The 26,134-nt window shown below is 32.7% G+C and overlaps 1 protein-coding gene across 14 annotated transcripts in view; it reads right to left on the bottom strand.

The window, feature by feature from the left end:
* Positions 1-26,134, bottom strand: part of LOC139513418 (coiled-coil domain-containing protein CG32809-like) — a 92,377-nt gene that overhangs the window by 18,836 nt on the left and 47,407 nt on the right. For 8 of the 14 annotated variants that reach the window (XM_071301866.1, XM_071301869.1, XM_071301867.1 and 5 more), the window contains 4 exons: positions 15,638-15,751; positions 4,966-5,155; positions 2,197-2,395; positions 1,471-1,615 (listed from right to left, as the gene is read on the bottom strand). In XM_071301866.1, the coding sequence (XP_071157967.1) occupies positions 1,471-1,615; positions 2,197-2,395; positions 4,966-5,155; positions 15,638-15,751 (648 nt within the window). The other 6 variants (XM_071301875.1, XM_071301876.1, XM_071301870.1 and 3 more) reach the window with 5 other exon arrangements.

Below are 26,134 nucleotides of genomic sequence, written 5' to 3'. Positions count from 1 at the left end.
TTTGTGTCATGTATGGATATCCCTTATCCTTTGCTTTTCTATTCTGTTACACTATCAATGCAATGGGAAACAAGATAACAGATAACAGCAGAGAGAGTGCAGGATATATCACTTCCTTAGCCAGGATCTGGGCTCTCAGTCATAAAACTTTACTCAGAACTCTCTGAGTACAAAACTTGTGCACAAACACAACATCAAATCGAGAATTTTGATTATTTTTTTTCTTTATGTTCACAAGGCCTAATGCCTCTCCTCCACTGATAATTGTCTGAACAACAGAATACTGATACTCAGAAAATACCTTCCACTTACTTATTGAGAATTCCATTCCTAATTTGTTTTTAATTTCATCTTTAACTTATTGATTACTTGTCTTTTTATCATTATGACATAAAAATGTGTCAAAGTATAGTTATGTGTCAAATCAAAGTTACATGACAGTTTTCCCTATATATTTATACCCCCACACAATAAGTATACTGTGATGACCTTGTCTGTCTATCAGACCATTCAAATGTCTGTCATATTACTCAGCTACTGAGTACTGTATATAGGATTGATTTGATAATTGTACTGTAACTTTAAATTTTGAGAACATTCAAATTGGACCATATGTATAAATCTCACAGAAAAAAATATGCATGTGTCATATATTATAACTTCTCAAAATCTGAATAAAACAATCCATGGCAAGTATAGAAAGTTGTTCTTTTTATAAAAAGTTCAATCTGATTAAAATAGTTCCTATGGTCTGGTCTCATTTTGCTAACAAGGATCTGAAAACTTTTCTGTCCTTATTTTGATCTGAAAAAGCTACATATTTTCTGTTACATCAGCCAATGAAAATTAATATAAAACTTTTTGATGGGGTATGTTATTACCATAAAACTTGAGGAACCAGAAAGGAGTTTTAAACAGAACAAGAATGTGTCCATAGTACACAGATGCCCCACTCGCACTATCATTTTCTATGTTTAGTGGACCCTGAAATAGGGGTAAAAACTATAATTTGACATTTAAATTAGAAAGATCATATCATAGGAACCATGCATGTATACTAAGTTTCAAGTTGATTGGACTTCAACTTCATCAAAAACTACCTTGACCAAAAACTTTAATCTGAAATTTGGACAATCATTTTTCTATGTTCAGTGAACAGTGAAATTGGGGTTAAAACTCTAATTTGGCATTAAAATTAGAAAGATCATATCATAGGGAACATGTATACTAAGTTTCAAGTTGATTGGATTTCATCTTCATCAAAAACTACCTTGACCAAAAACTTTAACCTGAAGGAATGATGAACGGACGGAAGGACGGAAGGACGGACGGATGGACGCACAGACCAGAAAACATAATGCCCCTCTACTATCGTAGGTGGGGCATAAAATAGAATGGACTTTTGCCATAGCTTTAACCAACACATAATCTGAATATTTTGCATGTAATTTAAATTAATCCTAAGCTTACTTGATCTGTAATGGCTGTTGCTGGTGTTTCATATATCCCCTGATCAGATCTTTTTCCTCGTTTCTCTGGAGGTACTTCTCTGACTTTCTGAGGATTGTCACTATCACTCTCCAATAACTTTAACACTGTTCTGTCCTTAATATCTCTGAAATAATAAAACACATTTCCAAAATAAGTTCATGAAACAAAACTTATTTACTTTTAAAATATCATTCCTATACATTATTACTGAATATATATCATTTAACATGATTCTATTTTTTTTTACTATTTTGAACAATGGCACAGATTAATCCTAAAACTGGTACTATATAGTTGTGTAACTGTTAGTCAGAAGACTATTCAGTGCTTGTCTTTATGTTTTTCTTGTTGTTGACTACTTTAAAACATATTCAGGGTTAATTCTTCAACATTATGTTAAATGTTGGGATGCTATGAGAGGTCCTTCTCATTACTTAAAAAAATAAGGTGATTTCTAGATGTAGAATATGGTTTACTATATATGTCAGTCAGTTTTGGTTATTATATGCCAATGAGGGGGCTGTTATACTGATATTTACCCCACATTATCAATCTTTGTTATTAATAGCATGTTGATTTTATATGCATTTTCACTAGTTTTTTCCCACTTTTTGATTGGTATAGTTGTCATAAATCACACTTTGAGAAAAATTTACTAAAATCAAGTTCGTCTTCACTAGAAAATCAAACTTGTGATAGACCTACCTCAAATCTTCCAGTTGATAGTAAATACTGGTCCTTGGGTCTAAGATATATATTTTTCTCCTTGGAGATGACAAGTACTCCATATTGAGTTTCTCTTGGAAGGATCTTACAAACAAGGCTCTGACAGTATCTAAGTGTGTGATTTCATTAGGAAGATCAGATTTCTTTGTTTCATCTTGATATACCAAGAAAACCATACCTATAACAGAGATGAAATATGGTTTGGTTATTCATTGTTATGACAATACCATCTTTTTAAATTTTTTGAAGCAACAGTATATAACAGTAAATATAATTGACAATAGTAAAAGACATGACCTACTATTTTATAATTCACAATAGTAAAAGACATGACCTACTATTTTATATTGACCTACTATTTTATATTTTATATAAGTTGACTGCAAATGAAGTTTTAGCAACAATCTGTTGCATTTATCTTATCTTACTTTTAACAATAGTATTTATAATACATCTTTGTCATTTGATCTCAATCTGAAAACTAGGGAAATAAATGTATGGTTTGCCAACATCAATCAAGAATTTGATGATTTTAAATTAAGTTTATTGATAACATGTTTGCAAAACTGATAAATACTTATACTTATAATTGCAATTATCCAATCAAAGACTGATGCTTTGAAATACCCAAATATGTTATATACATTGTTGTAATCAAAAGTCTCTATTAAAGTAATAAAGAAACCTTTTTTCTTCATTACAAGAGTGCACACACTGAAATGTCTTGCCTTCTATACTAATCAATGATATTATGTTGATAGTCCTAAGTATAAAGTTAAGCTTTAATACAACTGTCACATAAACTTAACATTAACCAAGATAACTAAACAAAGACCAATGAACCTTGAAAATGAGGTCAAGGTCATATGAACCATGCCAGGCAGACATGTACAGCTAACAATGCTTCTATACAACATATATAGTTGACCTATTACTTATAGTTTAAGAAAACTAGACCAAAACACAAAAACTTAACACTGTGCAATGAACCGTGAAAATGAGGTCATCGTCAAATAAAACCTGCGCGACTGACATAAAGATCATAAAATATTTCCATACACCAAATATAGTTGACCTATGGCATACAGTATTAGATAAAAAGACCAAAACTCAAAAACCTAACTTTGACCACTGAACCATGAAAATGAGGTCGAGGTCAAGTGAAAACTATCTGACAGACATGAGGACCTTGCAAGGTACGCACATACCAAATATAGTTATCCTATTACTTAAAATAAGAGAGAATTCAACATTACAAAAAATTTGAACTTTTTTTTCAAGTGGTCACTGAACCATGAAAATGAGGTCAAGGACATTGGACATGTGACTGACGGAAACTTCATATCATGAAGCATCTATATACAAAGTATGAAGCATCCAGGTCTTCCACCTTCTGAAATATAAAGCTTTTAAGAAGTGAGCTAACACCGACGCCGCCGTAGCCGCCGCCGGATCACTATCCCTATGTCGAGCTTTCTGCAACAAAAGTTGCAGGCTCGACAATAAAATGAAACCATGAAATTTTCATTTTCAATTGGATAAGTCAATAGTTGTAACTAGAGTATCTTCAACAATGGCTTCTTCTTTCGTAAAAATCTTCACGAAAGGGCAATAACTCTATGAAGAGTTAGCTGAGAGTTTAAGTCATGTTGATTGTTATGCAGATCTATTCCTGTTAATCATTTTTGTTTTTTAAAGATTTAATCTGTTATAATTTTCAAGATAATAGGTAAAAACTTAAAAAAAATGGTAAAAATCATCATAAAAGATCAAAAAACCCATTAAAGAGTCCTCTGACCATTTCAGCAGTTGCCTTTCTTGTAGATATTGTCTTTGCTATTCATATTTGTGATTAAAATTTCTCTCTTTCCATTTTAGATTTCAAAATAAAAGGCAAAATGAAAAATAAATTAGTGAAAGTTGACAAAAATTTAGGGCAATAACTCCTATCAGAAAAAAAATCTTGTTAGTTTTGACTTTCAAATTGGACAGGAGGTAGATCCCAACATTCTAAACATTTCTGCCCCCATACACATTTTTTAAACTAATTGCCCAAATAATGATTAATACCATGCTTGACAAAAAAAAGCCCAGTAGTTACAGAGGATAAGATTTTTTGTAAACTTTAATGGACTACAGATACCAAGTGATGAAAAAAACCTCATTTAGCCAGGTGAACTAAAAACACAATTCAAGGGATTATATCATCTCCTTGATTTATAGATGGTCAGCTTAACCTACCCATAGCTCTATCATAAGTATTGGGTGGAGAACGGACAATAGATAAAAAAACTAAACTATTCCTTTAATTACAGACAATCAGCTTCACCTACCCATAGCTCTATCATAAGTGTTGGGCGGAGAACGGACAATAGGTAAACTATTCCTTTAACTACAGACAATCAGCTTCACCTACCCATAGCTCTATCATAAGTATTGGGTGGAGAACGGACAATAGGTAAACTATTCCTTTAATTACAGACAATCAGCTTCACCTACCCATAGCTCTATCATAAGTGTTGGGTGGAGAACGGACAATAGGTAAACTATTCCTTTAATTACAGACAATCAGCTTCACCTACCCATAACTCTATCATAAGTGTTGGGTGGAGAACGGACAATAGGTAAACTATTCCTTTAATTACAGACAATCAGCTTCACCTACCCATAGCTGTATCATAAGTGTTGGGTGGAGAACGGACAATAGGTAAACTATTCCTTTAACTACAGACAATCAGCTTCACCTACCCATAGCTCTATCATAAGTGTTGGGTGGAGAACGGACAATAGGTAAACTATTCCTCATGAAACTTCCTCTCTGAAAGCTGACAGGTCCTTCCACGTTAGACATAGTCTCGAAATCTTCATAATCTCTCACATTGGCTGGGTTGTAGGTCACTACCGTAGCCCTTCTATGGGGATCTCTGGGTCTACGAGCCTGTAAATATAGCAGCATTTTATTAATAAAAGTAATATCTTTTTATTCACAAGAATTGTGCTCTGAAAAAAGAGGAAAAAATCATTTCTTTTTTCTTTCTTTTGGATATGTCCACGGAGAAATTAGAGCAGCTGCTGTTATCACGTTTAGCTTACACCATAACTATGTTATGATCAACTAGAGTCACAAGGAGAATGTAGTAACTCATTTATTGTACTCAAGGAAAATATTCAAACTTAGCAAAAACTGTGTTCCTGTGATTAAAAATTTATAAAAGTAAACCATTATAGGTCATTGTACGGCCTTCAACACGGAGCCTTGTCTCACACCAAACAACAAGCTATAAAGGGCCCCAAAATTACTAGTGTAAATCCATTCAAACGGGAAAACCAACGGTCTAATCTATATAAAAAATGAGAAACGAAAAACATGTATAAATTATATAAACAAACAACAACTACTGTACATCAGATTCCTGGCATGGGTACAACACTGCAATGACTGCCATTGAAAACTATTTTGGGAACCTTCAGGAAATAAACTAAACTATTATAATATCTATTTACACTTTTTCTTTTTAAAATTTTCAGTCCATAAAAAAAATATTTATTTTTGAATCCTTATATTTTTTCATTTTTTAGTGTGTTCAAGTGAAATCCAGACCCAATATTATTTTTTTTCTACAGTTCATTGGATTACATTATTAATTAAGATAAACATCATGATAAAATAATACATCGTAAAAAAATCTTGTCGTCTTTTAAAATTCTTAACTTAAAATTTTTCAAAAATACATGAACAGTGGAACTAGAAAACAAAATGGAAATCAATTAACTTACTTCTTTACTTGTGCAAACGACTGGATTAAAACTTAGAGGAAATTGCATTTTCTTCATTAATTATGGAGGAATTTGTATTGAAAATTATCTGATTACAATAAAATTTATCAGTGTACATAAATTGTGACATATTACACATGTTTTAATTCATGATTTATTACCCTTTCAATCAATCCAAAATGAATTTCAATCAAAACAAAAACAAAAGTTTTTTATCCTGATCAAACTTAGTTGAACGACAACTTAATCTGTGGACAAGAATATCATCAATATGAATATGAATTTCCAATATACCTCTAAAAATTGTTAGTTCCATGTTGTATAACTTATATACACCATGGTATTATGGTTAATGCAAAATTATAGCTTTCAAGAACATGACCTTTTTCATTGACAAAGAAGTTAATCCAATTGCATTGAATGATGTTGTGGGAGGCGAAAAGCTCTATAAGCTTTCAGGCACTATGTCTGAACCCCGAGGCACAACTACATGTCTCAAAAGTCATAGATCTAATTACCTCCATCAGTCTGTCAGGAATTTTGTAAACTCTATGCATGTCACATGTTCTGTAAAATTTCAGACACCTGATTTGGCATTTAGATTTTTAAAATTTAAAATTATTGTTCTCATGCTAAATATAAAGTTTTGATATTTTTAGAAATTTTCAAATAATTGTTTTCATGCTAAATACAAAGTTTTGATATTTTTAGATAATTAAGCAAAGAAATTATAACATAAATAAAAGAATCAATAAGTTGTCTTTGAAATTTTGCATTACACCTGATCAAAGAGTTTACAATATTCATGATAGATACACAGACATATCAATTTATGGCTTTTGTGACATGTATGTCATGTACCTAAGTTTTAGTGCCCTTCGCTCCAATATTATGGACCTTCATATATGGTTAATGCATATACCATATACATGTCCCCACTCAAAAAGTTGACTAATTTAGAGGCATCTTCTTTCTAAATCTCATCAGAACTGTAAAACACTTTCTTTGTGATTTCATATACAAAAATAAGAACAGAAACTAGTACTTTAATATGGACTTTATAAGCTTTTTTCTGACTTGTAGTATGGGACAAAAATTAGGCCATTATCATCTAGTCCATTCTATCTATTTCTATACAAATACTGAGTGTGTTAGATTAACTCTGATAGAGTTGTGTACATTAAATCAATAACCTTATAGATCCTATTAACCCATAAAGTTTCCTAATACTATTGAATATTTCTACAAACTGAATTAGTAACACAGTAATTTATCTTCTCTCAGGAGACCATTTGGTAGAAAGAAGAATATACCATATGTATAATTCCAATAGTCTACCCAGCAAAGGTTTCAATCCCAATAGGAAGACTGTGTCATTCAAAGATTTCAGTATTCATTTGAGTGAAAAAAATTAGAAAGGAGATGTTACGAAGTAAGATTCTGTGAAAAATCTAAAAATTTTGTCAACCAGTTCAGGAGAAGTTTCAGAAATGCATGACTATAAAAGACAGAGAAATAATCAATGAGAATTAAATTTGGCAAAAATTTGTAATGAATCGCTGCCTTTGAGCACAACTCTTTATTTATTCATGATAGAAATTCACCTTACAACTTTGGATAAAGTTTTTATGCATCTTGACATTAAGACCTTTCAAATTTGCCCTGGTCAGTTCCCCCTTATTATTACCATCCTTAATATGTAGTTTGCAATTCTATTGAAGTACATGTATGTATGTCCAACATTTTAATTATAAACACTATTAATCATTTTGTTTTACAACTTTAGAATGCATGTATTCACAAAGCCATTACTAATTGTGTAAAGAAGTTTTTAAATTTATTTAACACTTAATATCAGACAAGCATGTACCTCGAATTTAATTGATTTCCACAGATATGACTCATATCCATATATCTAATGTGTACTTTGTTATCTACAGGTATTGTTATGTAACAAGTCTATAAAGGGTTAAAAAACATGTTTGCATTTCTCCAGAACACATATTTTCAAATATTACTAAATAAAGTTGGTAAAACTAACTTTGATGAGGTTACTGTTTTTGGTTTTAAAGAATTCCTTTCAGTTTCCTAAAAAGCTAAAATATTAGAATGATTTTGTGTCTTTTCATGGGCAATCTGACTTGCATTCTTTCTATCTCTTATTTAAGAACAAAAGTGAACAATCAAATGCATGCTTTACTAATTGAGCATTAATCTTATCTTAATATTAGTAAAGTATTCCATGGAACCCTGTGTCTGGCCCTCTTGCTGCTTTCAGTGTAAAAGTGTAACGTGAATCCATAATTCAATAAAATAATGAAAAACAGAGAGGGAAAAAAAAGGGGGGAATGTCTCTGTGGGACACAGATGATGACCCTGCTTACCGTACACATAACAATTTAAAAGGGACATAACTTAAGGATTAAAGTGTAGCTACCTAAATTCATACGTGATCTGGGTTATGTGGAAATAAGCATTGGGAACAAGTTTCATAAAATTTTTGTAAGGCAAAAATGAATTAGAGAAAAAATCATCAATTTTTCCATTTGCAAAGGGACATAACTCTAGAAAAGTAGGAAAGACACCATCAAAATTCTCACTTGATCTGTGTTCTGTGATAATAAGCATTGTGTATAAGTTTGATAAAATTTGGTAGAGGCACTCTAAAGTAAGAGAACAAACACTAATTTTGGGACACAGGATCAGACAGCTAAAAAAACTATTCAAATTTCATAAAGTTCCATAAAGGTTTGACATATTTATTGATGTCTAAATAAACTTGATACAGGTGATGTACTTCTCATATATTTTATAATAGTATGCTATTAAAGCTGTAACAAAAGAGATTGTGCTTGATTTTCATATGATGAACACATAATGTTCCAATAAGTTGTGGTCAGGAGCTGTCATGAAGTCTCACAAAACATGTTTAACCCCTATGCATTTAGTTTCAAGTCAGGAGACTCTGTTAGTCTTGTATGTTTTTCTAATTTTGGTTCATTTATATGTTTCTGAGTTTATTGCAACATTTATTTTCTCTGAACTAGTACCGTACACATATTTTTTTGGTGGCCAGCTGAAGCCAGCCTCTGGGTGCAGGAATTTCTTGCTATGTTGAAGGCCTATTGGTGGCCTTAGGCTATGTTTTGCTCTTTGGTCGGGTTGTTGTCTCTTCATCACATTTCCTGTTTTCATTCTCAATTTTATTTATTGACAGAGTTAACCTTAATACAGAACCTGTCACAATCTAGGGTAGCTATGTCTTGTTTTTGTGACATAAATGTTGCAGGCTAAACAAAAAGGGTAAGCAAAGGTATTTAAAAAAATTTAAATTATCAAAAATCCATGAAAAAGAAGTCAAGGTCAAATGAATCCTTTCAGACTGACATGTACACCTAACAATCATTTTAAAATCATATTTTGTTGAACAATACATACTCTTACAAAAATTATTAACAATTAATACAATGGATAGGATCAGCAGGGTGGAACAACAATGATTGTAAGGTACAGAATTTTCGGCTTGTAACAATGGACTCCTTAAAGAGTCGTTGCAAGGGTTCTTTAAAGTGCAGACATGGTGGTGCTCTCTCTTCACAAGGTATCTGACCAGAATATGTCTGCAAACTTATAAATCAAGCACAGCCAAATGGACTACCCACTTTAGCAAGAGTTTCACTGCTTGGCATTGATTAGTGTTTATGGCCACTTTCAGCATTTCTTAGCTTTTTTTGTGGTTGAGAGTTTTTATTTCGTGAAAGAAGAAAGTGTGCCTCAGGGCATAAGGACAAAATTTCTATACCCTACCCTACATGTAGTTACCCTTGGGGGTAACTATAATTGACCAATGAACCATGAAAATGCGGTCAAAATCAGAACAACTCTCTGTTGAAGGATAATGGGCATCTTATAATGATTTTATAGTTAAATAGAGATAACCTATTACTTAAAATAACTGTCTTGACTGAGAACCTGATCTGATCATAAAGATGAGGAGAAAATCATTACATTTGTAGATAGAATCATTCATTTCTAAATGGACCAGTATTCCAGCATTAAAGTAGAAAGTTAATAAAGGTTAAAATCCATCAAAGTTCTATACCTTGTTATTATGATGTCTCCAAATCACTTGTTCTGTTGGGTTCATTCTTCTTTCTTTTTAAAACTTATAACTTAATCCATGCACAATTAGACAGAAAACTCTCCAGTCTCATTTAAATTCTTAATCCAAAAGCATACATTTTAATTTAAAACTCCAGTTTTTACACCTTGAAAACTGCACTTTAAATCTAACAAATTAAACAAACTGCACCTTTCAATTTATCAAACATCCTGGTGACTATGATTAACTTAATCAATTTGTCTTCTGCTGATAACAAAATCTGTTTACATTGTCTTATGTAGTAATATTTGAACAAAAACTGTAAGAAATTTGTCAAACTTTAAAAGCCATTCAAGCAGAAAGCATAAATACAATGAAGACTGTTTTCATCCAATTTTCAGTAAGTTATAAAGTAAAAGAAACTTTCCAGTTCAACAGCTTCATCCTTATAACAGTGGTCAAGTTAGCTGTTTCCGAATTTAATTATTTCCTACATTTTATATGAAAATCAACGAACTGTTGCACTGAACAAACACAATGAAAGCTTCAATATTTTATATTCACCAATAGAGGCATTCAATAGACATTTGCCATTTATAATTTCCTGCTACATTTCCTTTGTATGTTGTCTCCCAATAGTTATAATAAGTTACTAATGGGTTTATATAATTCCAAAGCAATTAAACAGAATACAGATGCATATCAGATCATATGAAATTATCCTTTTTTTTGAAGTGGTAAAAACACATGGCCCCTGTGCATTGTTTATAAAAAAGATGCAGATTACAGAATGATTATCAATCCAAGAAAAAAAACCACAGAGATACAAAGTTTCACTATTTCCTATATCAAACTGAATGGTACCCAAGTACATATGACAGTTTAGGTTGACTTTTTATTTCATTCATTACAAACAATAACCTAACAACAGCCTACAATCCAGCCATGTAAATCCATTTAAATGTTTGAAACACTGCTTTTAAACCTTTTAAATTTCATTTCATATCCTGATTTCACAATAGAATTTATCTTTTGAATTAAAGAAACAAATATGCTGAAAAAGGCATAGTAAATAACACAGGTTATATTGATCAAAATCAATATTTTTTCTTGTAAATTGATCGATCACATTTTAAATTCAGTAGCTAATGTTATCAGTATTTCCCAGTAGCCAAAATCTTTCTATTGTCACAATCAAACCTGCCACAAGGAACAATTAAATATACAAGGTGATATAATCACTGACAGGTGTTTTAGAAATCTATTTGGATATACAGGTATGTTAATTGACTTGTAAGGTGTTCATGCACACCTGACTTGGAAATCAAGTGTAGGGATTTAAACATCATACAATAGTGAAAGGCCATGTCTACATGGGTCCATGACAGTCTGAATTATGTCAAAGATAATTAAATACATCTGTGACAAGAGATAGATCAGTCCATTGTGGCAAAGGTCCAGTCATGCTGTATCAAAGGCCTCATGGATCAGCCTTACTGTATTTTAAAAGGCTATGCATGGGTCCCTATTGAGCATGTATAGCCGACCGTGCAAGGTCTGCATAGCGAGTCAAGGTTGATAAAAACTTCCATCACCATGAGCATGTATAGTCCTTTAGATTCTCTACTTTACCATTTGAAAATAAAAAATAATGATAATAATAGTTCTTGATATAAAAAGGATAAGACAGTCAGCTGTACAACTAATCCACAGGGCCTCTTGCAATACAATGGAAATAATAACAAACACATCAATATGGAATAATGGTGATCAAGCAACCTCAAAATGGAATGAAATCGTAATCAGACAGTTAAAAGATGCTTCATAAACCTGATAAAATATTATAAGAAAACGATTGTGAGGTAGAAAACTTTTATGTTACTGATCTTAGCTTTTGATTTAATTAATCACAGGTATGACAGGGATGCTGTAACTGTTTTGTCAGTATGGCTTTTGCCCATTGTTGAAGTCCATACTGTGACCTAGCTATCCAATGCCAGCTTTAATCCACATCATTAGATGATAGAAGTTTTCATGTCAAAGTTAAACATTTTAAATCATTGACTCATTATAGAAATGAAATTCAACCACCTGGAGCTGGATGGCAAGTATTATTTTTTTTACTGCACTGCACTCACTTCATACTAACAAGCTTTCACTGAAGCAAATAGTTATAATACTTTACCAGTTGATCAGTTTGCAGAAGAAGAATTCAAACTCAATTTGTCCATTTGCAAATGTGTTGCCATTGCTATAGTGATATCCCAGTCCCCACCGATAGCACATAAAGACTATTATTATATACATACATGTGGTCTGATTGGGTATCCATCTTCACTTGAAGTTCCAGTGATAGCACAGAAAGACTATTATTATATACATACATGTGGTCTGATGGGGTATCCATCTTCACTTGAAGTTCCAGTGATAGCACAGAAAGACTATTATTATATACATACATGTGGTCTGATTGGGTATCCATCTTCACTTGAAGTTCCAGTGATAGCACAGAAAGACTATTATTATATACATACATGTGGTCTGATGGGGTATCCATCTTCACTTGAAGTTCCAGTGATAGCACAGAAAGACTATTATTATATACATACATGTGGTCTGATTGGGTATCCATCTTCACTTGAAGTTCCAGTGATAGCACAGAAAGACTATTATTATATACATACATGTGGTCTGATTGGGTATCCATCTTCACTTGAAGTTCCAGTGATAGCACATAGAGACTATTATTATATACATACATGTGGTCTGATTGGGTATCCATCTTCACTTGAAGTTCCAGTGATAGCACAGAAAGACTATTATATATATATATACATACATACATGTGGTCTGATTGGGTATCCATCTTCACTTGAAGTTCCAGTGATAGCACATAGACTATTATTATATACATACATGTGGTCTGATTGGGTATCCATCTTCACTTGAAGTTCCAGTGATAGCACATAAAGACTATTATTATATACATACATGTAGTCTGATTGGGTATTCATCTTCACTTGAAGTTCCAGTGATAGCACATAAAGACTATTATTATATACATACATGTGGTCTGATGGGGTATCCATCTTCACTTGAAGTTCCACTGATAGCACATAAAGACTATTATTATATACATACATGTGGTCTGATGGGGTATCCATCTTCACTTGAAGTTCCACTGATAGCACATAAAGACTATTATTATATACATACATGTGGTCTGATGGGGTATCCATCTTCACTTGAAGTTCCAGTGATAGCACATAGAGACTATTATTATATACATACATGTGGTCTGATTGGGTATCCATCTTCACTTGAAGTTCCAGTGATAGCTCATAAAGACTATTATTATATACATACATGTGGTCTGATGGGGTATCCATCTTCACTTGAAGTTCCAGTGATAGCACATAAAGACTATTATTATATACATACATGTGGTCTGATGGGGTATCCATCTTCACTTGAAGTTCCAGTGATAGCACATAAAGACTATTATTATATACATACATGTGGTCTGATGGGGTATCCATCTTCACTTGAAGTTCCAGTGATAGCACATAGAGACTATTATTATATACATACATGTGGTCTGATTGGGTATCCATCTTCACTTGAAGTTCCAGTGATAGCACATAAAGACTATATATATATACATACATGTGGTCTGATTGGGTATCCATCTTCACTTGAAGTTCCAGTGATAGCACATAAAGACTATTATTATATACATACATGTGGTCTGATGGGGTATCCATCTTCACTTGAAGTTCCAGTGATAGCACATAAAGACTATTATTATATACATACATGTGGTCTGATGGGGTATCCATCTTCACTTGAAGTTCCAGTGATAGCACATAAAGACTATTATTATATACATACATGTGGTCTGATGGGGTATCCATCTTCACTTGAAGTTCCCGTGATAGCACATAAAGACTATTATTATATACATACATGTGGTCTGATTGGGTATCCATCTTCACTTGAAGTTCCAGTGATAGCACATAGAGACTATTATTATATACATACATGTGGTCTGATTGGGTATCCATCTTCACTTGAAGTTCCAGTGATAGCACATAAAGACTATTATTATATACATACATGTGGTCTGATTGGGTATCCATCTTCACTTGAAGTTCCAGTGATAGCACATAAAGACTATATATATATACATACATGTGGTCTGATTGGGTATCCATCTTCACTTGAAGTTCCAGTGATAGCACATAAAGACTATTATTATATACATACATGTGGTCTGATTGGGTATCCATCTTCACTTGAAGTTCCAGTGATAGCACATAAAGACTATTATTATATACATACATGTGGTCTGATGGGGTATCCATCTTCACTTGAAGTTCCAGTGATAGCACATAAAGACTATTATTATATACATACATGTGGTCTGATGTGGTATCCATCTTCACTTGAAGTTCCAGTGATAGCACATAAAGACTATTATTATATACATACATGTGGTCTGATTGGGTATCCATCTTCACTTGAAGTTCCAGTGATAGCACATAAAGACTATTATTATATACATACATGTGGTCTGATTGGGTATCCATCTTCACTTGAAGTTCCAGTGATAGCACATAGAGACTATTATTATATACATACATGTGGTCTGATGGGGTATCCATCTTCACTTGAAGTTCCACTGATAGCACATAAAGACTATTATTATATACATACATGTGGTCTGATGGGGTATCCATCTTCACTTGAAGTTCCACTGATAGCACATAAAGACTATTATTATATACGTACATGTGGTCTGATGTGGTATCCATCTTCACTTGAAGTTCCAGTGATAGCACATAAAGACTATTATTATATACATACATGTGGTCTGATGGGGTATCCATCTTCACTTGAAGTTCCACTGATAGTACATAAAGACTATTATTATATACATACATGTGGTCTGATGGGGTATCCATCTTCACTTGAAGTTCCACTGATAGCACATAAAGACTATTATTATATACATACATGTGGTCTGATTGGGTATCCATCTTCACTTGAAGTTCCAGTGATAGCACATAAAGACTATTATTATATACATACATGTGGTCTGATGGGGTATCCATCTTCACTTGAAGTTCCAGTGATAGCACATAAAGACTATTATTATATACATACATGTGGTCTGATGGGGTATCCATCTTCACTTGAAGTTCCAGTGATAGCACATAAAGACTATTATTATATGCATACATGTGGTCTGATGGGGTATCCATCTTCACTTGAAGTTCCACTGATAGCACATAAAGACTATTATAATATACATACATGTGGTCTGATTGGGTATCCATCTTCACTTGAAGTTCCAGTGATAGCACATAAAGACTATTATTATATACATACATGTGGTCTGATTGGGTATCCATCTTCACTTGAAGTTCCAGTGATAGCACATAAAGACTATTATTATATACATACATGTGGTCTGATGGGGTATCCATCTTCACTTGAAGTTCCAGTGATAGCACATAAAGACTATTATTATATACATACATGTGGTCTGATTGGGTATCCATCTTCACTTGAAGTTCCACTAATTTTTTCAGCATACTTAGGATATCTTTTAGCCAACATGTCCATAAATTGCTCTCTCTTCCTAGAGTCATCCTAAAAAAATCCCAATTTGTCAAATTAGGCCTAAGATGTCAGTACTTTATAAATAAATGTCTATCAAGGGGAATAACAATACTCTGAAATCAACTTTCCTACGAGTATAAATTTATGTACACATATGAATAACTGTGCAGATAAACCAGCTTTTTTTTCAGCAGGAATACTTGACTAAATAAGGATGGGGGTGACATAGTTTCAAATATCCCCTTCTTCTCTTCAAAGAAAGCCAACCCTTTAATCCTAAATCACATTATTAGGCTGAATCTCTTCTCTTTTTGTTTATTTTTTCCTCAATCTGTAAATATTTGCAATACTTTCTTTACACAGTATCAACATGATCAAGACTACACAAAGCAAAAAATACAATACGAGTTACTAACATACATATTACAACAGAACTTTACATACCATTAGTATACAACAATCCTAAAAGTATATTTCAACAAATACTCTCTGAAACCTCTCACAGACTTTTCATAGACAAACTGTATTGATATTTTTTTCAAGAAAACCCCACAATATTATGTTAAATAGAGTGGAGTTTCCAGAAATGGAATAGGATATATTGTGATCCATCATCTGTATCTATATATCACAGGATTGTTACACAGTCAGTGTGATACAGAATAGGATGGAAATCAGGCCATTTGGAAACTTCACCTTATATGCTCAATGGGGTGAGTTTTTTTAACAAAAAAACCCCAAGTTAAAACTAAATTAATACTTCTTACTCAAAAAGTTTTTTTTTTGTTGTTGCAATATTTGATATCTTTTAATCACGACAAAAGTCTATATCATGAAGAGAACACCTACAAGTATTTTCATATTGTTTTCCAGAAAATGAGATGTTATATAAAGAAAACTGATGATCCTCAAAGTTAGATTTATCTTTGAAAATTGATTCTCTGAAACTCCTGCAGATTGTTTATTGTGTTTTGAATCTTTTATCAATAATGGATTAACTCTCCTGGGTTTTACAATGTAATATGGAATGGTAAAGTTCATGTTCAAATGGTTTATGTGTAATTACATTAAATAATGAATTTCTGAACAATAAATTAAAGCTGATTTTAGGAACTTCTAATAAACTGAAATGTTTAGTCCACTAAACAGTATGTCATGACATGAAGTTGTTCAAATTCTTGTCCTTTAGTTTTTGATGGTAAGTTGTCTTCTTGTCTTGTCTCCGTATGAGCCTCCTTTAATTAGGAGCACCACCATGAGTTATGGCGTATAAAGGAGGACATTTGGAGCCTGTATTTTGATATCTCTGAAACTTTTCATAGACAAACTGAATTGATATTTTTTTCAAGAAAACCCCATAATATCATGTTAAATAGAGTGGAGTTTCCAGAAGTGGAATATGACATATTGTGATCCATCATCTGTATCTATATATCACAGGATTGTTACAGTCAGTGTGATACATGTCTTATTGTCACAAGAGTGCACACACTAAAATGTCTCGCCTTCTTTACTAATCATTGATATTATGTTGATAGTCCTAAGTATAAAGCTTTATTACAACTGTCACATAAACTTAACATTAACCAAGATAGCTTAACAAAGACCAATGAACCATGAAAATGAGGTCAAGGTCAGATAAACCATGCCAGGCAGACATGTACAGCTAACAAAGCTTCCATACAACAAATATAGTTGACCTACTACTTATAGTTTAAGAAAAATAGACCAAAACACAAAAACTTAACACTGTGCAATGAACCGTGCAATTGAGGTCATGGTCAAATAAAACCTGCGGGACTGACATATAAATCATAATATATTCCCATACACCAAATATAGTTGACCTTTGGCATATAATATTAGATAAAAAGACCAAAACTTAAAAACTTAACTTTCATCACTGAACCATGAAAATGAGGTCAAGGTCAGATGACATCTGCCCGCTAGACATGTACACCTTACAATCATTCCATACAACAAATATAGTAAACCTATTGCATAAAGTATGAGAAAAACAGACCAAAACACAAAAACTTAACTATAACCACTGAACCATGAAAATGAGGTCAAGGTCAGATGACACCTGCCAGTTGGACATGTACACCTTCCAGTCCTTCCATACACCAAATATACTAGCCCTATTGCTTATAGTATCTGAGATATGGACTTGACCACCAAAACTTAACCTTGTTCACTGATCCATGAAATGAGGTCGAGGTCAAGTGAAAACTGTCTGACGGGCATGAGGACCTTGCAAGGTACGCACATACCAAATATATTTATCCTATTACTTATAATAAGAGAGAATTCAACATTACAAAAATTCTGAACTTTTTTTTCAAGTGGTCACTGAACCATGAAAATGAGGTCAAGGACATTGGACATGTGACTGACGAAAACTTCGTCACATGAGGCATCTATATACAAAGTATGAAGCATACAGGTCTTTCACCTTCTTAAATATAAACCTTTTAAGAAGTTAGCTAACGCCGCCGCCGTAGCCGTCGCCGCCGCCGGATCACTATCCCTATGTCGAGCATTCTGCAACAAAAGTTGCAGGCTCGACAATAAAAATCACCAATGGCAAAATAATAGTCTTACAATACAAAAGAAATATCCTATAAAACAAAATCTCAGGCATACAAAACAGTAGCAAAATATAACACAGTGTAGACATGATAAAAATAAAATATAAATGTTTCATTTGGCAATTATTCAATATCTCTTTATTCTTTTTACAGAAAACTAAGAGACTAAACAAGATAAAACCAACTAAACATTGCTAAAAAGTAGTTAACTTGAGCCGTCATAGCTTAAAGAAACAGCAATGCATCTAGAAACAAAAAAATAGTTGGCAATGTATTTATTCACTTTATTGATCAAGGATGGACGAACTTACTGTCCATTACTGCTATACAACTTAATGGTAGTTTAGTGTCTTACAGTCATAAAAATCACCAATGGCAAAATAATTGTCTTACAATACAAAAGAAATATCCTATAAAACAAAATCTCAGGCATTCAAAACAGTAGCAAAATATAACACAGTAAAGACATGATAAAAATAAAATATAAAGATATACAATAGCCCTTTCCTCCATTGATTTTTTTTTTGGCATACTTGATTCGCATAGGATTTTTCAATAAAATGCTGAAAATATACTTTAAAGTACTAATGCATTGTGAAAAACAACTAAATGTATTTCATCAAATAAATTTAAGTTGGTTATTCCTTTGATATTCCTTTTGATATTGGATACAAATTTTATTAAGTCTACTGTAGACACTTAGCAGTCAAAGCATTTCCACTCAGGTACTACACAGGCGTCAAAAGGCGTCATTATGCAGTAAAGGGGGTGGCGTCAAAAGGGTCATTATGCAGTAAAGGGGGTGGCGTCAAAAGGCGTCACTAAGGAGGAAAGGGTTAACAAAAAATAAAGAAATACTCTGATATCAAAATACAAACACATACACATACAATAGCAAAATATAAAGAATTACTTCACAACAAGATAAATCTAAGTATTACATTCAATGAAGTATTTGTATTTCAAGACAAACTGAATTAAAATAACAAAATATTCTCAGAAAACTCTGTTTGGCAATTGATACATATTAGAGATATCCATATAGCCAATAATTTGGTAGTTTTTATCCTCATTCTAAGTCTAATGCTGCTCAAACAGTTAACTATAAGGGATGTATAGCACAGATATAAGGTTAAAAGCATTTTAATAATTTTTTTATGTGCCTTGAGTTTAGTCTTCAGGACAAAATATCTGGCCATTTTTTAACATGCAAAAGGATTTTTTTATAAACTATATAATATGGAGATGTACTAACACTCCCTCAAGTCTGAATCTTACTTATAAGTTGAAAAATAAAAAAATAGAAAATAAAGAAGTTTTTTTCAAAGATTTTATTCTGACGTCACATGCATAAAGTGAAACCTCAAATAAATCATTTTTTATTAGATGGCGATAAATTACATACAAGTCTAACAAGTTTTTTGAAAAAAATATCCTTTTCTCTATCAAACATTCTAAATATATCTTTCAAAGGTGACTTCAAAGATTGATTCCTCCTTTTGTATGACTCTTAAAGTTCATTAAAATTGATGTATTATTTTGAACATTTCACCTATCAATTTATAAAAGCCTTTATTACCACTAACAAGCCATCCATTATGTTTCATTGGTAATTACTATAATGAACACCAACCTTACAAGACATCTGGGTCTAACAATCATACAACAAAACAATTAACACTTGTTTGCTTCATAATCTCTAGGAAGGGATGATGATGATGCACTTTACATAGAAATTATATAAAATATTGAATAAAACCCAGCTCATTTCATACATGTTTAATGGGAATACTACTTGACCATTGTAATTATTAGACTGACCACACACAGACTTGAAACCTTGTTGCACCTCTTTTTATTTTGTGATTGATTGATTGTTTCTATTAATAAATCAAATTCATTTATTACTTGTAAAAGAAACTAGAAAAATTTATTTCTGTATTCAATTTATTATTTAATTACTATTTTCAGAAATCTAAATGAAAACGGCTTGTATTTCATTAAAGTTAATAAACTAATATGGAGGGATAATAAATCATACCACATTTTTTCCCATAAAGATAGACAAGAGTGCACACACTGAAATGTCTTGCCTTCTTTACTAATCATTGATATTATGTTGAAAGTCCTAAATATAAAGCTTTATTACAACTGTCACATAAACTTAATATTAACCAAGAAAACTAAACATTGATCAAAGAACCATGAAAATGAGGTCAAGGTCAGATGAACCATGCCAGACAGACATGTACAGCTAACAATTCTTCAATACAACAAATATAGTTGACCTATTGCTTATAAATTAAGAAAAACAAACCAAAACACAAATACTTAACACTCCGCAATGAACTGTGAAAATGAGGTCAAGGTAAAATAAAACCTGCACGACTGACATATAGATCATAAAATATTTCCATACACCAAATATAGTTGACCTATTGCATATAGTATTAGAAAAATAAACCAAAACTCAAAAAAACTAACTTCGACCACTGAACCATGAAAATGAGGTCAAGGTCAGATGACACCTGTCAGCTAGACATGAACACCTTACAATCATTCCATACACCAAATATAATAGACCTATGGCATATAGTATAAGATAAGAGTGCACACGCTGAAATGTCTCGCCTTCTATACTAATCATTGATATTATGTTGATAGTCCTAAGTAAAAAGCTAAGCTTTATAACAACTGTACCATAAACTTAACATTAACCAAGATAACTAAACAAAGACCAATGAACCTTGAAAATGAGGTCAAGGTCAGATGAACCATGCCAGGCAGACATGTACAGCTAACAATGCTTCTATACAACATATATAGTTGACCTATTACTTATAGTTTAAGAAAAATAGACCAAAACACAAAAACTTAACACTGTGCAATGAACCGTGAAAATGAGGTCACGGTCAAATAAAACCTGCGCGACTGACATAAAGATCATTAAATATTTCCATACACCAAATATAGTTGACCTATGGCATATAGTATTAGATAAAAAGACCAAAACTCAAAAACTTAACTTTGACCACTGAACCATGAAAATGAGGTCAAGGTCACATGACATCTGCCCGCTAGACATGTACACCTTACAATCATTCCATACAACAAATATAGTAGACCTATTGCATATAGTATGAGAACAACAGACCAAAATACAAAAATTTAACTATAACCACTGAACCATGAAAATGAGGTCAAGGTCAGATGACACCTGCCAGTTGGACATGTACACCTTCCAGTCCTTCCATACACCGAATATACTAGCCCTATTGCTTATAGTATCTGAGATATGGACTTGACCACCAAAACTTAACCTTGTTCACTGATCCATGAAATGAGGTCGAGGTCAAGTGAAAACTGTCTGACAGACATGAGGACCTTGCAAGGTACGCACATATCAAATATAGTTATCCTATTACTTATAATAAGAGAGAATTCAACATTACAAAAAATTTGAACTTTTTTTTCAAGTGGTCACTGAACAATGAAAATGAGGTCAAGGACATTGGACATGTGACTGAAGGAAACTTCGTAACATGAGGCATCTATATACAAAGTATGAAGCATCCAGGTCTTCCACCTTCTAAAATATAAAGCTTTCAAGAAGTTAGCTAACGCCGCCGCTGTAGCCGCCGCCGGATCACTATCCCTATGTCGAGCTTTCTGCAACAAAAGTTGCAGGCTCGACAAAAAACAGACCAAAACACAAAAAAATTAACTATAACCACTGAACCATGAAAATGAGGTCAAGGTCAAATGACACCTGCCAGTTGGACATATACACCTTCCCGTCCTTTCATACACCAAATATACTAGACCTATCACTTATAGTATCTGAGATATGGACTTGACCACCAAAACTTAGCCTTGTTCACTGCTCCATGAAATGAGGTCCAGATCAAGTGAAAACTGTCTGACAGGCATGAGGACCTTGTAAGGTAGGCACATACCAAATATAGTTATTCTATTACTTATAATAAGAGAGAATTTAACATTACAAAATTTTTTTCAAGTAGTCACTGAACCATGAAAATAAGGTCAAGGACATTGGACATGTGACTGACGGAAAGTTCGTAACATGAGGCATCTTTAGACAAAGTATTTAGCATCCAGGTCTTCCACCTTCTAAAATATAAAGCTTTTAAGAAGTTTTACTAACGCTGCCGCAGGATCACTATCCATATGTCGAGCTTTCTGCAACAAAAGTTGCAGGCTCGACAAAATGATGTGTCCAGCAGGCCAAAGGAGCAAACTTAAAATACTTGAACTATCTACCCCACATAGTTATCTTTTGGTAAAATTCTTCTGCAATGTGGTTGCTTTATCATTACCTATAACACGTCTGCATTTTCATGATTATTTCCTGCTGTATCAGCAAATGTGGGAAATGCAGGAGCTAGTATTGAGGTTGCTTTAGCCCTATCTACACTGCTTAAAATCTGCTGCACATTGTCATTTGGTTCTGAATGAGTTAAAACTAAAGTCTTAAACAAGCTAGTCAGAAATCTAAGCCTTTTGTAATAAAGTCACCTGGGATTAAAGTAAAGATCTGGAAAGAGTCCTTAGGGTTTCAATTACATGATTTAGCAGAATGTGGTTATATTACATCTAAACAAAATCATAACTTTGTGCAAACCTTAGAGAATTATCAGACATCTACAACTAGAGGCTTATTTAAGAATTCTAGAGAAACTTTATCCCACATAATAATAATATGCCAGTCACAGATGGCACATATTTTATTTCTTTCTTTAACAGTATATACAATCTTAAATATACTTGTATGGAACTACATTGTTGTATCAATAACCATGGTCTAGGCTTCGAGATAAAAACAAAATATTTTTACAAATTTTCACATCTGAAAACAATTTTAGCTAGATTTTAAAGACTAACTGTCCTATTTTCTTGACCATTAATGCAAAGTAATATATAGACAGAGATTGGTGTTAAGATGTATTGATTTTTCTGTGGGGCTTCCAAGGAATTGCACAGTGACATATATAATTATATGATTTTTTCCAAAAAACTGTGCTACCCATATACTTACTAATTTAAACCTTTAATTGCAACAAGAGAAAATTGTCCACATTTAACTGGTACAAACTTACTTTTGCAGTAGAGAACTAATTAACTTTTGATTCCCAGGCAATTTTCTCAGAAATTTACAGACTATTTGATTGACATTCTGACACTATTATAGTTATAGCAGTGAAAGATGAGTGGTCAATTATCATTACTAAGGAAAACAAATACTACAATGTTGAACCTTAGGGGATGTAGCAGATATAAATAAACAATGAACTTACAGTCCACCTGTGCAGAGTACAGGAGAATAGTTTGATACCAATTCATAAAACATCAGTGTTATTCTAAAACTCACTGCCAGGAATTCAAAGTCCAATTTTATTATTTAAAAATATTCAATACCTTTAACCTTAGAAATGCCCAATCTGAAACACGGCCTAGTTACTCTCGACTAAATCCCTGACTTCTCCCTTACCCTAGAGTACATACACTTCAGTTGTAAGATGCTGTCTGAAATTATATCAAATACCTTCTGTATCTTTTCTTCCTTAGAATTCTTTGGAGGGGGATCATGAAGTTGTTCATCAGTTTCTTTATTTCTTATAATCTACACAAAAAACTAACAACATAAATACACAACAACAAAGGAAGGTACAAAATTTACCTCAAAATAATCCTCTTCAGTCAAATAATGTCCTCTTTGAGGTTTTTTCAATATACTCCTTACTGGTCTGGGTAAAGCATATTGACAAGGGAAAGTACATAGTGTAGTAGGTCTATGTGGTGACCTTTCACGGTCATAGGGTGATAATCCTCTTGGTGTCCTTCTCTGTCCAGGGGATCTTTGTCTGGACCCCTTTTTAGGTGGTGATGAATGAGGTACATAATGTGTTGATACAGTATTATTCCCTCGATTATATTGGGCTCGCATGTAGCCTACAGATTGTTTTTGACTTTGAACATGTTGTGCGAAGGGCTTTTTCTCAAGCGTGTCTTGGTTTGAATCTGGTGTGCCATTTGGATTAGGTCGACCCCACATACAACCGAAAATTGCATCTTTCATAGTACAAAACATGAGTCATTAAGACATAATGTCACAATATATCATACATGTCTTATGTAACTTGTCATTACACCATTTCTTACATAATTTAATTATCTATCTTTCCTACAGGTACAACTATAAGCTTCCAAATTTAGTATTCCAAAAAAACACAAGACATGCACTCTCTTGAATGTTTTAAAATCCAATTTTACAGGTGACTTCAATTTAAGTTTCAAATGAGGTAAATATATTCCTCATCAAGTATAAGTCAAACTAGTCTGAATGTTTGAGCTATGAATAGAAGATAATGTGTTAATTTTGTGTTGATCTTGCCTCATTACAACACAACAACAATACAGATTGTCTCCTCTTAAATGATCAATCTCACATTAGGCAGATGTGAAGAGACATAAATTAACTGATAAAGTTAATGTCCACCAGTTGGTCAATCATGGACCACTCAAATTAGAACCTATGTTAATTACATTTTGATTGTTGCATTGGATATATCCCATAAACAACTCAACAGTACAATACAATAGATATCTGTACAAATTGCAAATGTTCCTTCATTTTTCTCTCTAGCTGCAGCATGATAATACATTGATTGTCATAATTTTTGCAAGGATTTGAGATTGTCCAAAGCATTAATGTCTTTTCACAGTGGGTGTAGCAATTAATTCACAGTCACTGTTAATTAAATTCCCAGTTGTGAAAAGACAGTGAAAATGTCAAATACTTGAAAATAAAAACATCCAAAATGTCACACTAGTAAAACAAGAAAGTCACTGAAAATTCATCCCTGTATGCTTCATAACAAAACTTATTTCTATACCAATTAAAACATCTACAATTTGTAGCACATAGATTTTACCGTAGGTGGCCGTCATTATTCCAAAGCTTTATTTCCAGCTAAGTCAGCAAATTCTTTATTAAGACATACGATCAATACTAAATGTTGTGTCCAGCGCTACTAACATCAGAATAATTATCAGCTTCAAGACAAATCTTCCGTTGTTTCATAGTCTTTAATGTATATCTGTCCTCCTCTACAACTGTCTCATAGAAAAATTCTCAATCACACACATTACAAGGCGAAATTCTATCATAAAATGGTTTACAAAAAAATTATCTGTATCAGCATATAGATGAATGTTTTCTGTAAACTAATTCTCTCTAAACAGAATAATGTCATTTCTAGCAAATGTTTGTTACCAAATAAAATATCTTATTTCTTTAATCTTAATTCTTTTTCTCAAACTAAACATCACAATCCTTGGAAATAATTGAGTACAAAATCCTTCTAAACTGTCAATACAAGATGGAATTAGATTTCAAGGGAATGTCATCCACCGCTTTCCACGAATCTTCACAAAAACTTAAGTTGTCCAAACAATATCCAATCACCAGACAAAATGAAATCTCTCAAACTGTCACCACGGTAGTAAAATTCCTATAATTCAATACAGATCAAAATGTTCATTTACAACAATATGAGAAAACCTTTTGATCAGTATGATAATGATTTCTAAATTAAGTCAGAAACTGACTGTCCACTTTAAGTTCACTGGTTTCAATCATACATCTCTTTTGTTAAAGCACACCAATAATGTTAATGTTCAAAAAAGGCCAACATCATTTTCCTAAAATAAAACATGAACCCTGATTAATTCAAAGCCTTGAAATTCCAGTAAAAGTTGAACAAAAACAACATTTACTTGCAAATAAAAAACTATAACTTGA

Source organism: Mytilus edulis, chromosome 2 (genome assembly GCF_963676685.1).
Source record: "Mytilus edulis chromosome 2, xbMytEdul2.2, whole genome shotgun sequence".
NCBI lineage: Eukaryota > Metazoa > Mollusca > Bivalvia > Mytilida > Mytilidae > Mytilus > Mytilus edulis.
This window is presented reverse-complemented; position numbering and strand designations above follow the sequence as displayed.